This window comes from Tachyglossus aculeatus, chromosome 8 (genome assembly GCF_015852505.1).
Source record: "Tachyglossus aculeatus isolate mTacAcu1 chromosome 8, mTacAcu1.pri, whole genome shotgun sequence".
In the NCBI taxonomy this organism is placed as follows: Eukaryota; Metazoa; Chordata; class Mammalia; order Monotremata; family Tachyglossidae; genus Tachyglossus; species Tachyglossus aculeatus.
This window is the reverse complement of record NC_052073.1, coordinates 18549746-18565739: the sequence shown is the minus strand read 5'-3', so window position 1 is coordinate 18565739 and position 15994 is coordinate 18549746. Positions and strand designations below refer to the sequence as shown.

Below are 15994 nucleotides of genomic sequence, written 5' to 3'. Positions count from 1 at the left end.
AACGGTTGCTGCCAGCACAGGGAATGGAGAAGGGGAAGGAGAGGGAGTATGTGACAGGCCAGCACATGGGGAGATTCGTTTCTCCCTCTATCCTCCATCATCCCAATTCTACTTCATCCCATGCGACCAGGCACCGGCAATGATAAGGGCCTCGCCCCAAAGGCTGCAGCAAGAGCTCCAGGGACAGGTGGTTTCTGCTTTTCCCAGTTCAGAGCAGGACCCCAAGCGCTTAGTACAGTGTTCTGCACACAGTAAGCGCTCAATACGATTGATGATGATGACCTGGTCCAGTCCCTCCCTCCCTCATGGCCCTCCCAGCCTCTCTACCCCTGCAAGACCCCCTCGGCGCCCCCCAAACCCCTTGCCTTAATTTTCCTCCCACTGCCTTCCCCTGCTAGAAGTGCTACCGCTCTAGAGAGTGACCAGAACAAGAAGCCACAAGGCCCAGAGCAAGGAGTTGATTTGTTTGGCCCATAACAGATACAGAAAGATCCCCCCAGGGGAAAAAAAAAAAGAAAGAAAAGGTTAAATGTTTGCATGTTTATTTATAATTACAATTTACATTACTTCAAACAAAGCAGCCCCGATGCCGTGTCCTAATCCTTAACAATTAAATCCTACAAAAATAAATCCAAGCTTTTACAGTAACTTAGTCGATGCAGAACTAAAAATCTTCATAGCTATTTTGAGGGGGTTTTCAGTTACCAAGGTGCTTATTTCAACAAAATGCCCCATTTAAACAGACGGGGGGGGGGGGGGGGGGGGGACGACACATGCCTCTAACTAAGGATTTTTAAACCACTTACTCATGCAACAAGCTTATATTCCCCACCCACCCCCTGCCCCACCTTTTAAAACAGAAAAGAAAAGAGAAAAAAAACAAAAAACACTGGGACTATTTACACGTAGAGGGAAACGCGCCCTTCTGTCGATCTGACTTCCATTTAAGAGCAAGTCGGCACCCTATTCCTAAGTGAAGAAGAGCGTCCAGAGGGTCACCTGTGACGGACCTGCAGGGTGTACCGGACACGGGGGGGGAAGTGAGGGAGGTCTCCGGTCCTCCCATTCTCAGAGAAAGGGCCCTCCCCTTTGCCCTTCGGACAGTGTGAGTGTCAGACACCTCTGGCTTCTTCAATAACATCAATATCAACATGACCTCCCTCCCCCATCCCACCCTCCACCCCACTCCCCAGCTCTCTGGGGCCGTTTAGCGCTAGGGACCCCCCGGCTCTCCAGGACCGGAGTTGCCGAAACACGTGGGAAGGGCACACCAGCAGCACAGCACCAAAGGGTCAGTTTGGTTACTCAAAGTCGTCAATTGGCTTGTTTGGGGATGATATTTGGTTCCATTTTAAAGAGTCAAAGCTACTTTGATCTCTTGGGGGGGGATGGAGGGGGAAGAGGAAGAAGGGGAAAAAAAAAAAAACCCAGAAAAGCTTTCCTGGACAGAAAACCTTCTGAAAAGGAGACCAAGAGAACGTTGGACTGTGCCTAAAAATAAAGTGAAACAAAAAAGATCAAGACACCTCAAAGAGGTTACCCATGAACACTTCCAAAAAACAAGTGGTTTTAACTCGGACTCGGATCCAAGTTCAGCTGAAGTCCAAAAATATAAGTAGTACTGTGGGATTTTTCAAGTGTAGTAAACAAAGTGACCCATTTTCTCCCCACATTAAGTGCAGCATCTTCAATGTTTTCTTATATACTCAGCGCCACCTCCATGCTACTTAGTTGAGAGTCTGCAAGAAAAAAACAAAACACACAAAAAAGGCAGTGGTTGTGTTTTAGGAAAAAAAAAAAAAAATGAAGTTATAAGCTCTATTTTCCCCCCTTCAGACTCAACTAAACTACAGAATTTTCAGCGAAGACGACACTAATGGGCAAAGAGGGAGGGAGACGGTGTCCAGGCAAGAGAAGCAGCATGGCCTAGCATGTCAGCTCTGCTAATTGCTTGCTGGGTGGCCTTAGGCAATTAACTTCTCTGTGCCTCAGCTTCCTCAGTTGTAAAATGGGGATTCAATACCCGTTCTCCCTAAGACTGTGAGCCCCAGGTTAGGACAGTGACTATGTGCAATCTCATGAACTCTGATCGACCCCGCTGCTCGGATCAGTGCTTGACACATAGTAAGCATGTAAATAACGATAATAACCAGCTCTGCTAAGCATGGCTGGTCAGATACTGAGCCTCCCACAACTTCTCCAGGACTCTGGTCCTATCTTCAAACCAGGTTATCAGCACCTTTATGGCTTTACCCCTCCCTCTCCTCTACCACTCAGGCAACTTGGGCGGATACATGGTCATCCCGAGAGAGCAGACCAGTACCTCCGAGCGGCAAGGTCAGGGACACATTTCTGGACAAAGGTTCGGCACTACCTCACCCCAGAGTGGTCTCCGGGTATACCTGGTTCAAATGGGGGTGTTATTCCTTATTAATCTGTGATGGGGAATTAAAAGGAGGGAGATTTGACAGACTGCCAGGAGCTGCTCAGATGCTTTCTCCTCTCAACCTGCACTACTGTACGGCTAGTGAGAGACCCGGAGCTGAAATATTTACAAGAGTACAAGTACCACTTGGAGGTTCTCTGCCTTTTGAAGCAAAAGTTAACCCCAACTCGCTGTTGGCGAGTCACCCGTTCACCACTCCTTGTGATTTTCCTCGACTTCCACACCACGGGCAGCTGATCTGAATGAAATAAAGCTGGAGCTGCCCTCACCTAGAATTTACACTCTGCCAGTGCCAGCTCTGTGGGATGTTTGGTTCCGCCGGGCTGCGCCATTGCCTCTTCCCCCCCGAAATCCACCGCGGAAGCTGCGGCCCCGAAGAAATCGTCCCGACACGCCAAAGGTCTCCGTGTTGAGCTTCCTTTCTTCGGCCCACGTCGTTCGCCTAGAACTAGAGAGGTCCATGGAAATGGCTCACATTGTGTGACTGTATTGGGGTGCATTGCCGTCCGGCAGTGTGGCATGCCCAACTAGGATTTCCTTGGGCATCGCCTATGAGTTAGCCAAAAGTCCTACGCTCTTCCTGGTATCCCTACAATCTTACCTGGACTTCAGTTCCGAAGAGATGTTATCAAAGAAAGACTTTGATTTATCGTAATAGCAATTGGGTCCCAGGAGATCCTCCTCTGCGGTACCATCACTGTTCTGAGTGACCACAGCAGCGTCTCCCTTTTCTTCTCCTCGCTCAGCTTGGTCATCTATGAGGTGGGACGGGAAGAGTGTTAGCCCGCCATTTAGGGAGAAACTGAAGGGAAACGGTATCAACCAGGATATTAATGCATGTCTAAAGCCATTTCGCAGGATTTAAGTTATCAGTCTTGTCCTCTGCCAGGCCCACAAAACCCTCTCACTAGTGCTTCTGCACCCTGGTTATACACAATTCAGCACACCCACCCCTGGATAATGTGAGTAGATTTAGTCTCACGTTTTCTACTTCTTCATATTAACTGTAAAAAGACCAGCACTGACAAGCCCCTTCAAAGTCACACGAAGATGAACTGAAGCTTACACATTCTACAGTTCACCGCCTCATAATAATAATAATAACAGATGCCATCATTATTAAGTGCTTACTATGCTCGTTACCCTCACGTGCTTAGACATGCAGCATCTAATGGTGTCTGCTTTTATTTTTTTCTTTAAGGTTAGTCTAACAATCCTCAGTTGTATTTGAGCACTTAGTACAGTGCTTTGCACACAAGAAGCGCTTGGGAGAGTACGATACAATAAACACACATTCCCTGCCCAGTGGGCTTACAGTTGGGGGGTGTGGCGGGAGGAAAGAGAGGCATACATTAGTATAAATAATTAAGTTATAGATATGCACATAAGTGCTGTGGGGCTGGGAGGGGGAATGAATAAAGGGAGCAAGTCAGGGTGATGCAAAAGAGAGTGGGAGAAAAGAGGAAAGGGGGACAGGGAAGGTCTCTTGGAGATGTGCCTTCAGTAAAGCCTGAGGGGGGAAATAATTATCGGATTTGAGATGGGAGGGCATTCCAAGCCAGAGGCGTGATGCGGGCAAGGGGTTGGTGGCAAGATAGATGCAATTGAGGCACAGTGAGAACTCAACTTTGACCTCTTATGAACCTGAATTTAAAAAAAAAGTTAGCCACACATGCGAAACAATGTTATTTTGAAGACCTGACCCTCGTTAGCCACCTTTCACATCACCAATTTAGAGAGCTGAAATTAAGGCACACCTTTGAAATTCAGTTTCTTCTTAAATTCCTTGTCGAGTTCCTCTCTGTTGAACTGTGCATTTGCACTTTCAAAATCAAAGTCACCTTCAAATTTAATTGTGTTTTCCTTGACATTGGTTGGGCGGCTTTGACCTCTGGAACGATTCCTTGTCCGCCTATTCCCTGTGAAGAGAGAAGAGCCAGAGCTCATCTAAGCCAGAACGCAATTCTTTCAGAGCACCACCTTCAAAACAAGCTCAATATCAAAGCCCAAGGGCTGACATCTGAGAATGTCTTCCAAAGAAGTCCACCTAATAACCAAAGAGATGTGGAAGATTATAACCAGATGATTTATCGATACTGGAAGCTGGGCACTTGGCACTAGGGAAGTGATTCAACAGCCTGTTGCAGCAGCAGCAGAGAGTCAAACTTTAAGGGGCTATCACCCACTTAAAAAAAGAAAGCAGATTTAAAGGTGTAAGCAGTCTAAACTAGTCATCTTCTCTTCTCAAACTTAAGGGGCCGTGGCTAAGTTACCTGATCTCCTCCTCTGAGGTCTTCTGTTCTCGTCATTCACCTGCCCTTGACTTTGCACAGGTGTGGGCTGAACTACATCTAAGGCAAAAGAGAAGGTTAAGGCAAAGCTCTTGCAAGGCCAGAAACCCAGATGTATAAGAGAGCAACATAAACGTGATGCTGAAAGGAACCCGAGAACAGGAACTTGGTCAGGCTGGTTTGAGAATATTATTCTGTAAAAGCAAGTTTTGGGTTTTTTTGTTTTGTTTTTTTAATTGTCTCCCTCCCAAAGGAATCCACCCCAATCCAATTCCATTGAAGGGGTACTTTACATACCACTGGCCTTGTTGCTTGGCTGGACCTGCCGACCGTTTCGCTGGATCCCTGAAGCCCCCTTGCTGGGTAAGAGCTTTTTGGCATTTAGGTTATCGACAGAACTGGTCTGGACAGCCTGCTCAACCATAGGACTTTTGCGGACTGGGATGGATGAGAAGCCGCTTCCTGGAAAAGGTCGGGGGGGAGAAAAAAAAAAAAGACATATTTATAGCCCCAACTTCTCCCTCTGACTGGGATTTTAGAATGGAGAAGAAAGCATGAAGAGGCCACAGAGGTTCTACTGAATAAGTTTCAAAGCCCACACACAAATGGAGGGGGAAGGGGAAGGCATATCCCCCAGCAAAAGGGAACCACAAATCTGGCCTCACTACACTAATTCAAGCCACAGAACAAAGAGGAGTGGGAACAGACCACACTCCCTGATCCAAGTTAAAGATGGCAACAGATTTTCCATCTGGGGATTCTCCCAGTATGTTGCTTCTGGAGTGGCAGTTCTGCAAGCCAGCAATTAAAAGACCGAGACACGGGTTGAGACTGGCCTGGAAAATTCAGCCAATTTGTAGCACAGAACTACATATTTGCTCCATAGTCAACAATAGAAGTCAATTTACGAAAAGGCTGTTATAACAAGGAGAACGTCTGAGGAAAAACGGCTGGCCTAATTTGTAAACAAAAGGTAATATATGGGTTTGGGGGCATTTTAGTTTCTCCAAGCAATTTGAGGGGGAACTGGAGAAGCAGCAGAGCTTAGTGACAAGAGCCAGGGCTTGGGAGTCAGAGGTCATCGGTTGTAATCCTGGCTCCACCACTTAACAGCTGTGTGACTTTGGGTAGGTCACTTCACTTCTCTGTGCCTCAGTTCCCTCATTTGTAAAATGGGGATGAAGACTGTGAGCCCCACGTGGGGACAGCCTGAGTACCTTGAATCTACCCCAGCGCTTAGAACAGTTCTTGGCACATTGTAAGCACTTAAATGTCACTATTAATACATTGTGTTCACTGATACTTAAAAGCAGCAGAGGTACGGTGGCATGTTTCACTTACCAGTTCTGCTGCACTTTACTACTTCAAGTCACAGCTAGTTATGGGATTGATTTTTAGAGCCAGTATAAGCACAGTTTAAGCCTTTTCACAGTAAGTTAACAGATGGAGTTGAAAGGGAAGTTACTGAGAAACTTCCCAGGGAGAGGAAGTGAGTGCCACTGGGTCTTTTTTCCCCCTAGTAGATACACCTTACCTTGGAATGGAAGAAGTCATCCTACAAACATTAAAATACCCAAGTGCTGTTTGAAAAAACAAAAGAGTTCTTCTACTTCTATGAACTGGCTATTTTAAAGTCAGTAAGAACATGCACAGAAATGGAGACTGACAGTAGCTGCACTGCATAGTGAAAGCCAGAATTACTTTCTTCTATTAAAAAAAAAAAAAACAAAAAACCAAAAACAAGGATCCTGGAGTTAAGATCTTAAAGCATGGTTCAGGTCAGTTTTATGAAAAACGGAGCTGCAACAGCAATACCACAGAACTGGATTTTGAAAGTTTATTTGAATTTCAGAGCTTCAAGTTGACTACCAGTGGGATACTAATATATGTAAAGGAACCCCATTTCCGCCCATCGTTAAGTAGTTTTGGTCAGCGGGCTCACTGGGGTTCAAGTCGCATATTCTAGGTTTTTCCTCTGAATTTTAAAAAAGAGACCAATCTTGAGAAAAAGGACTTAGGCCATCTCCTGATTTCTACCTTGAGGTCCTCGAGTGTCAACGCAAAGAGAAGCTTAGGCATGCTGACCAAAATGTAACTTTCAAAATCCTGGAGAGCGTCACATCTGGACGTTTAAGATGGCAGTTCCTGGGTGTGGACACGGCAAGAGTCAGAACTGGTGAACCAGACTCACACAACTTAATTCAGAAGCGTCTCTAATTCAGCTGCCTTTCAATGATCACCTGATCAGAGAAGCCGCTTTGATTATGGAGAACGGCACGTCCACTACACCTCCATGCGCATATCCAGTGGCATACACTAGACTCCATGCTGCATTAGCATTTAAAACAAACACAAAACCACCAAAGCGCTCTTGGTTCCTTGTCATTCCAGCTCTCCACACTCGATGAAGCTCAACCAGGCGCTAAGCCAAAAAGGAGCAGCCTAAACGAATGAATAGCCGTGCACCTGCTTATCCACTACACCTACTGTCATTCTAAGAAGATGGTGTTAGCAAACAGAACAGAAGGGGTTGCAAGACAGGATGCAGGTCTCCAAAACTGCCGTTACCCTTGGAAGAGAGCTGATGTGGCTCTGAGGACATGTCAAGCTCTGAAACTGGCTGTGGAGATGGAGAAGAGCTAGGGCTTGAAGCAGCAGCTGAGGCTGGAGGGCTTACCAACTTCTCTAAAATAAGAGAAAGGAGCAAAAAAAAGTAAACAAATAAGTAATGAGATACTAGTATGACATTTAGCAAGTCTGGAGAGAGAATCAGGGCATCTTCAGCACGGCAATTTTCTTACATAAGAGTTAGCATGATCAGTGAGTGGAAAGGGCAGCAGGTTACATAGGTAACGGCAGCTCACATGTTAACAGTTAAAAATAAAATAAACCCCACAGGCCCAGGTAATGTCCTTCAGACTGATGTGCCCTGCCAATAGGTGCACCTCTACTAGGACACATTGGTGACATTTTTACCCCTACCCGTAAGAAGACTGGGTTAATACCCATAAAAACAATGGCCAAACAAGATGTATGTATTTCCCATAACAGTTCTTATACACGCTGAGTCGTCTATAGTAAATTCATATCAGAAGAAAAATTGACTTTAAAAACAGGCAATAAGCCATATACTAACTTGCCATCATTCAGTCACTCATTTGTTCAAAAAGGAACAGCATCCTTTCATTTTTTATTTTATAGTTTATTGAGGTAGGGTGCAAACAAGTTAACCCATCAGGAAAGATTAATAAGAATGGAAGTTTAACTCACCTAAACCTAATGTAGCTGCATATTGTTGGCTGAGTAAGGAGCTGGCAGCAAGCTGGCTGTAGGATGGCATACCTCTAAAGGGGCTGTAAGGCACGTGTGGTTGGAAAGACGACGAAGAGGCAGAGCCCAGGGAAGACTGAACAAGAAGATAGCGTGCAAAAGCAAAACAGAAATATTTAGTTACCTTGTACGTCTGTGGGCTTCGTTTCCAGAAGTGAGAGACTATAAGACTATTTTTTCCATTCCATTTGTTACATAAGGCTGCTTTGACTGGACAGCCTCCAGTGGATTTTAAAGACAAAAGAGCTGAACTGTCAAGCTCATATCAAAATAATTAAAATCCGATTTTCCCTTTATTTACTATCTGCTTATATAGACCAGGTCTCTAACTCTAATAGGGGAGGTGATGCGTGCACACAAGTGTGAGATTTTTTGGTATTTACTAAGTGCTATGTGCCAGGAACCATACTGAGTGCTGAGTTAGGTACAAGCTGATTGGACGGCATGTCCCACATGGGGTTTTCAATCTCAATTCCCATTTTACAGATGAGGTAACAGGTACGGAGAAGTTAAGTGACTTGCCCAAGGTCACAGAGCCAACAAATGGTGGCGCTGGGATAGAGCTCATGCTCCATCCACTAGGCCACAGTAGCATGAAACAAAGTAAAAAAATTATATAAGAGATTTTGGGGGTACCCGAAGACTATAAAATGGACATTCCAGTCTTGCCCCACCAGCCACAGTAAACAAAAAAAAATCTAACGTATCAATTGGCACACTAGGAAACAACAGGTAAAGTAGTTTATAATGCCACTGCACATGAAACAAGTGAGTTTAGAGTTTAAGTGTGGGACTAAAAGCCCCTTTCAAAAATGAGACTTTCCAAAAAAGTTTTGGAGGATGCTGCAGGTGTGCCCAAAATAAGCTTCCCTAAATTATTTTATTTTGAACAGTCCATCCTTTGGGTTTCTTTCCACTTTTCACGAAAGGCTAAGTAGCATTTCATCATGAGACATCATCTAAGCATTTGTTTTGCTTTGGGAATTTCTACCTGGCTTGAAATATTTAAAAAGTAATAAGAACAATAATAATGATGGTATTTGGTAAGCGTTTACTATGTGCAAAGCACTGTTCTAAGGGCTGGATGCTCTTCATTACCTGATTAGACTTTAAAGACCCGATTTAATTAAAAACAAAGAAACAAAACTGGGAAACCATGTAAGAACTCCACATAGCACACCAAATCACATTTTCTTTAGCCAGTAAAAACAGCTTATATTTTTGGTTACACAGAGAAAGGCAAGAATGTTACTGCAAAAATAGCCTTGTTTCCTTTATTGATTGGTCACCATTCCCCTCAAGTTTCAGAGTGTACTTACTTGGACAATAGCAGGGTCCTGAGGGAGAGTATGCTGAGCTTTTGGAGGTTCACATACAGTAATATCTTTGATATCACTTCCCCGGAAAATGATGTACTCATAAATTTCTTCCCTTGGAGGGGCAGGCCTATCTGTGGGGCGGTCTTCAGTACCAAAGGACCTCACTTGAGAGTTGAGAAAAAGAAATTAGACCTTTGAACTATCTAGACCACACTACCATCAATCTGCACAACTCCCCCTGAACACCTACTCTGATTTACAAAAATACCGGCAAAATGAAAGCAGAATATACCCAACTGGTTTCAAGATCTCTCAGAAAGCATTAAGTACCAAATTAACGCATTCACTTTCAAGAAGTGGCAGGCAGATAAATATGGACGGCTGTAGTTCATAAGGTTCAGGAGTCTGAAAACAATTCTTCAAGTCCTAGAGCAGAGTTAAAAAGTGCCTGCACACCTTGCTGAAGAAAAATGGCTACTTTTTTGGCACCTAGGGCATGCCACGTGGGGAAGTCAGTTCCCTTTAAAATAAGAACGCCTGTAAGTTTGCATGGCATTTTTTAGCCTCAAAGGGTCTTACATTAATACTTCAATGCAACAGAACTGATGTAACAACTCTGGATTAACTGAGAATGTCTTCCAAATAGGGTGGAGTGACGAAAACATTTGGCACCACTGGAAGGCCTTCAACAATTTTTTTTTTTTTAAAGCCGAGTTACAGTTTCTCCTTTCTCAGCGGACAGAAGGGTAGTGGACAGCTCCCGCCAATTCACTACCTCCGAGTCCAATTTATCCTTTGGCAACATGGATAAAGTACTGAAAGTTTGTCCATTAAGGGCTTCAAGACCCCCTTAAAAGGTGAGAGCTGGGCTATCTGATTGCAAGTTTCCTGGGGAAAAGCAGCAGCAGTGGCACAAGCGGTGGGGGGGCAGGGAGGAGAAGGAGAAAGGCCCAACCACGCTTCCCTTTCCCAACAATACGCTAAGCTGTGGGGGGAAATAGTTGAAATGGTTAGGGGGCCGGGTCTGGAAAGGGTAGCTTTAAGACGTTATACCAGGAAAATGGGAGGGCAACGAGAGGAGTTTCCTCCCAGCCCGTCTTCAGGCTCCAAAAGGGGCGGATAAGGCCACCTTTCTCTCCGTCACAGGAGGAGGGAGCAAACGAGTGAGCAGGGCCTTTTTTTTTTTTTTTTTGGTAAGGCCGGGGGTGCTTTTAAGCCAAGATGTTCAGGGGGCCGGCTGCCCGACCCCACTCTTCTCCCCCACCATCTCCTTGTGGGGCCTGAGGGAAGGAGGAGGGAGAGAGAGAGCGGAGCAGAGGGCCAAGCTCCTTCCCTCAGAAGCTGCTGGCTGCCGGGTCAATCAATCAATCGTATTTATTGAGCGCTTAGTGTGTGCAGGGCACTGTACTAAGCGCTTGGGAAGTACAAGTTGGCAACATATAGGGACGGTCCCTACCCAATAGCGGGCTCACAGTCTAGAAGGGGGAGACGGAGCACAAAACCAAACATATTAACAAAATAAAATAAATAGAATAGATATGTACAAGTAAAATAAATAAATGTACAAACATATATACATACACCATATACACACACACACAACATATATACACACACACAACATATATACACACACACACACAACATATATACACACAACATATATACGCATATATACACATATAACATATATACACATATAACACATATACAGGGTCCCAGTCAGGGCCGCGGCCTCCGGCCCTGAAGCCGAGCTCCGGCCTGGCGTCGGTGGAGGGCTGCCTCGGCTACTTTATCGATTCCAGAAATGTCTGAAACGGGGGGGGGGGGGGGGGGGGGGGGAGGGAGGGTGAGGGTGAGGGTGTGTGTGTGTGTGTGTGTGTGTGTTTCCCTCCCCCCTGAGCCGCGGGATCGGCCGGTCCCCGGGGGCAGGTGAGGGAGGGAAGGCCCGACCCATTGTTCTGGGGAGCGGCGCCCGGGGCCGCCGTTCACTCATTCATTCATTCATTCAGTCGTATTTACTGAGCGCTTCCTGTGTGCAGAGCACTATACTAAGCGCTTGGGAAGTTTAAGTCGGCAACGTATAGCGACGGTCCCGACCCCACAAGCGGCTCACAGTCTAGAAGACTGTTGGGTAGGGACCGTCTCTATATGTTGCCGACTTATACTTCCCAAGCGCTTAGTACAGTGCTCTGCACACAGTAAGCGCTCAAAACATACGATTGATTGATTAGAAGACTGAAGGGGGGGCGGCCGACCCACCAGCAGGGGGTGCGCGCGCGCACACAAACACACACACACACACACACAATAAAGCCGCAGTCTGGACGGGCGGGCGAGACTATTGTGTCTCCCGGCGCAACAGACACCTTCTAGTCTTACCCACCTTACCTCCTTCCCTTCCCCACAGCACCTGTATATATGCATATATGTTTGTACATATTACTCTATGTTTATTTTACTTGTCCATATCTATTCTATTTATTTTATTTTGTTAGTACGTTTGGTTTTGTTCTCTGTCTCCCCCTTTTAGACTGTGAGCCCGCTGTTGGGTAGGGACCGTCTCTATATGTTGCCAACTTGGACTTCCCAAGCGCTTAGTACAGTGCTCTGCGCACAGTAAGCGCTCAATAAATACGATTGATTGATTCTAGTCTACGGCCATACCACCCTGAACGCGCCCGATCTCGTCTGATCTCGGAAGCTAAGCAGGGTCGGGCCTGGTTAGTAATAATAATAATGGCCTTTATTAAGGGTTAATTTGTGCAATGCACTGTTCTAAGCGCAGTACTTGGCTGGGAGACCGTCTGGGAATACCGGGTGCTGTAGGCTTTACTTTTAGACTGTGAGCCCACTGTTGGGTAAGGACTGTCTCTGTATGTTGCCAATTTGCACTTCCCAAGCGCTTAGTACAGTGCTCTGCACACAGTAAGCGCTCAGTAAGTACGACTAAATGAATGCAGGAAGGCTGGCTGGAGCCACAGGTTAAGGAGGCCTCGGGAACTGGAGAGGCAGGGGGGAGGATTAAAAGGGAGGAAAAAAAGAAAGAGTCGGAGGTTCCCGGCCCAGCTTCCATGGCCACTTCGGCCGCAGTCCCAGGTGTGGTCTTGACTTGTACTTCCCAAGCGCTTAGTACAGTACTCTGCAATCAATCAATGGTATTTATTGAGCGCTTACTGTGTGCAGAGCGCTGTACTAAGCGCTTGGGAAGTACAAGTCGGCAACACATAGAGACAGTCCCTACTCAACAGCGGGCTCACAGTCTAAAAAGGGGGAGACAGAGAACAAAACCAAACATACTAACAAAATAAAATAAATAGAATAGATATGTACAAGTAAAATAAATAGAGTAATAAATATCAATCAATCGTATTTGAGCGCTTACTGTATGCAGAGCACTGGACTAAGCGCTTGGGAAGTACAAGTCGGCAACATATAGAGACAGTCCCTACCCAACAGGGGGCTCACAGTCTAAAAGGGGGAGACAGAACAAAACCAAACATACTAACAAAATAAATAGAATAGATATGTACAAGTAAAATAAATAAGTAGAGTAATAAATATGTACAAACATATATACAGGTGCTGTGGGGAAGGAAAGGAGGTAAGATGAGGGGGGTGGAGGGGGGAGAGGTAGGAAGGGGCTCAGTCTGGGAAGGCCTCCTGGAGGAGGTGAGCTCTCAGCAGGGCCTTGAAGGGAGGAAGAGAGCTAGCTTGGCGGATGGGCAGAGGGAGGGCTTAATCAATCGTATTTACTGAGCGCTTACTGTGTGCAGAGCACTGTACTAAGCGCTTGGGAAGTACAAGTCGGCAACATATAGAGACAGTCCCTACCCAACAGTGGGCTCACAGTCTAAAAGGGGGAGACGGAGAACAAAACCAAACAAAATAAAATAAATAGAACAGATACGTACAAGTAAAATAGAGTAATAAATACCAATTAATCGTATTTACTGAGCGCTTACTGTGTGCTGAGCACTATACTAAGCGCTTGGGAAGTACAAGTCGGCAACATCTAGAGACAGTCCCTACCCAACAGCGGGCTCACAGTCTAAAAGGGAGAGACAGAGAACAAAACCAAACATACTAACAAAATAAAATAAATAGAATAGATATGTACAAGTAAAATAGAGTAATAAATATGTACAATCATATACAGGTGCTGTGGGGAAGGGAAGGAGGTAAGATGAGGGGGATGGCGAGGGGGACGAGGGGGAGAGGAAGGAAGGGGCTCAGTCTGGGAAGGCCTCCTGGAGCTTGGGAAGTACAAGTTGGCAACATACAGAGACAGTCCCTACCCAACAGCGGGCTCACAGTCTAAAAGGGGGAGACGGAGAACAAAACCAAACATACTAACAAAATAAAATAAATAGAATAGATATGTACAAGTAAAAGTAAAATAAATAGAGTAATAAATATGTACAAACATATATACAGGTGCTGTGGGGAAGGGAAGGAGGTAAGATGGGGAGGATGGAGAGGCTCAGTCTGGGAAGGCCTCCTGGAGGAGGCGAGCTCTCAGTAGGGCCTGGGCCGCAAGGGGAGAGCGGCCCGGAGCCGGCGGAATCATAATCATCAATCGTATTTACTGAGCGCTTACTATGTGCAGAGCACTGTACTAAGCGCTTGGGAAGTACAAATTGGCAACATCTAGAGACAGCCCCTACCCAACAGCGGGCTCACAGTCTAAAAGGGGGAGACAGAGAACAAAACCAAGCATACTAACAAAATAAAATAAATAGAATAGATATGTACAAGTAAAAGTAAAATAGAGTAATAAATATGTACAAACATATATACAGGTGCTGTGGGGAAGGGAAGGAGGTAAGATGGGGGGGATGGAGGGGGGACGAGGGGGGAGAGGAAGGAAGGGGCTCAGTCTGGGAAGGCCTCCTGGAGCTTGGGAATTCCAAGTTGGCAACATCTAGAGACAGTCCCTACCCACAGCGGGCTCACAGTCTAAAAGGGGGTGACAGAGAACAAAACCGAACATACTAACAAAATAAAATAAATAGAATAGATATGTACAAGCAAAAGTAAAATAGAGTAATAAATATGTACAAACATATATACAGGTACTGTGGGGAAGGGAAGGAGGTAAGATGGGGGGGATGGAGAGGAAGGAAGGGGCTCAGTCTGGGAAGGCCTCCTGGAGCTTGGGAAGTCCAAGTTGGCAACATCCAGAGACAGTCCCTACCCAACAGCGGGTAGATATGTACAAGTAAAATAAATAGAGTAATAAATCTGTACAAACATATATACTGGTGCTGTGGGGAAGGGAAGGAGGTAAGATGGGGGGGGATGGAGCAGGCTCAGTCTGGGAAGGCCTCCTGGAGCTTGGGAAGTCCAAGTTGGCAACATATAGAGCCAGTCCCTACCCAACAGCGGGCTCACAGTCTAAAAGGGGGTGACGGAGAACAAAACCGAACATACTAACAAAATAAAATAGAATAGATATGTACAAGTAAAATAGAGTAATAAATCTGTATAAACATATATACAGGTGCTGTGGGAGGAGGTAAGATGAGGGGGATGGAGAGGAAGGAAGGGGCTCAGTCTGGGAAGGCCTCCTGGAGCTTGGGAAGTCCAAGTTGGCAACATATAGAGCCAGTCCCTACCCAACAGCGGGCTCACAGTCTAAAAGGGGGAGACAGAGAACAAAACCGAACATACTAACAAAATAAAATAAATAGAATAAATATGTACAAGTAAAATAGAGTAATAAATATGTACAAACATATATACAGGTGCTGTGGGGAAGGGAAGGAGACAAGATGAGGGGGATGGAGAGGCTCAGTCTGGGAAGGCCTCCTGGGCCTCAAAGGGAGAGCGGCCCGGAGCCGGCGGAATCCGGCGTGGGGCGGCCCGGGCAGCAGCGGGGGGGGGGGGGGGGCGGAGGCCGCAGAGCCGTCCCGGCGCCGGTACCTTTGGCGAGCGCCACCGTGGAGTTGTCGGTGTCGATGGTGTAGAGGATGCCCTCGTAGCGGATCTGCGCCTTGGAGATGAGGCTGATCTTGCTGCCCAGGTACGGAGTGCCCGACGAACCGCTCATGGCGGCGGCGGCGGCGGGGGGCGGCGGCGGCCGGGCGCTGCGGAGGGACCGCGTTCAGTCCGGCCTCCTCAGCCGCCGCTCCGGTGGGGCCTGGGCCGCGGGCGGGCGGGGGGAGCGGCACATCCGGGTCCCGGCGGGGCCCCCCCTCCACGCGGCTCCGCACCACCCTCCTCCTCCCACGCACGCACACTGCGGACTGGCCCGGCGCCCCCCCCGGCCGCCCCTTAAATAGGGCGGCCGCCGCCGGGGGGCGTGGCCTGGCGCTTTGCGCCTGCGCAGTTCGCGGGGCTCGGGGAAGGACGCGGAGCGGGCGGGGGGGGGACTTTCTCCCCCCCTCCCTCTTCTCCCCTTTCTGCCCCCCACTTTCCCCGCCCTCTTCGTTCCCGGCGTTCCCTGCGAGCGCCTGCGCAGAAGCAACGGGGCGGGCGGGCGTAATGGGCGGGGAGGGGGGCGGAGCGCGCATGCGCGGGAGAGCCCAGCAAAGAAGCGACCTCTCCTCAGGTGCTATTATTCATTCACTCATTCAAGCATACTTATTTACTTCGTTCAATCAATC

The 15994-nt window shown here is 47.0% G+C and overlaps 1 protein-coding gene and 1 pseudogene across 3 annotated transcripts; one reads left to right on the top strand and one right to left on the bottom strand.

Moving 5' to 3' along the window:
- Nucleotides 1-525: 525 nt before the first annotated feature.
- LSM14B (LSM family member 14B) lies at nt 526-15554 on the bottom strand. 3 transcript variants are annotated; one of them, XM_038750348.1, is made up of 10 exons: nt 15312-15549; nt 9387-9550; nt 8008-8143; nt 7306-7422; nt 5035-5199; nt 4720-4797; nt 4204-4365; nt 3048-3201; nt 2716-2894; nt 526-1739 (listed from the first exon to the last, which is right to left on the bottom strand). In XM_038750348.1, exons 1-9 carry the CDS (start codon nt 15436-15438, stop codon nt 2723-2725), a joined length of 1275 nt encoding a protein of 424 aa, XP_038606276.1. In that variant the 5' UTR covers nt 15439-15549; the 3' UTR covers nt 526-1739; nt 2716-2722. The 3 variants fall into 3 exon arrangements, with proteins under 3 accessions (XP_038606276.1, XP_038606277.1, XP_038606278.1); XM_038750349.1 differs by lacking the exon at nt 4720-4797 and having other exon boundaries at nt 15312-15554; XM_038750350.1 differs by lacking the exon at nt 7306-7422 and having other exon boundaries at nt 15312-15552.
- On the top strand, nt 12040-12218 carry LOC119931850 (annotated as a pseudogene).
- Nucleotides 15555-15994: the final 440 nt, after the last annotated feature.

Excerpts from the sequence above, each read along its gene's own strand:
- LSM14B (XM_038750348.1), bottom strand. The coding sequence starts at position 15,438 with ATGAGCGGTTCGTCGGGCACTCCGTACCTGGGCAGCAAGATCAGCCTC. Across the intron at positions 7,423-8,007 it reads TGCAGCTACATTAGGTTTAG|AGAAGTTGGTAAGCCCTCCA; the intron begins GTGAGTTAAACT and ends CTCTTATTTTAG. Across the intron at positions 5,200-7,305 it reads ACATCAGCTCTCTTCCAAGG|GAAGCGGCTTCTCATCCATC; the intron begins GTAACGGCAGTT and ends GACCTTTTCCAG.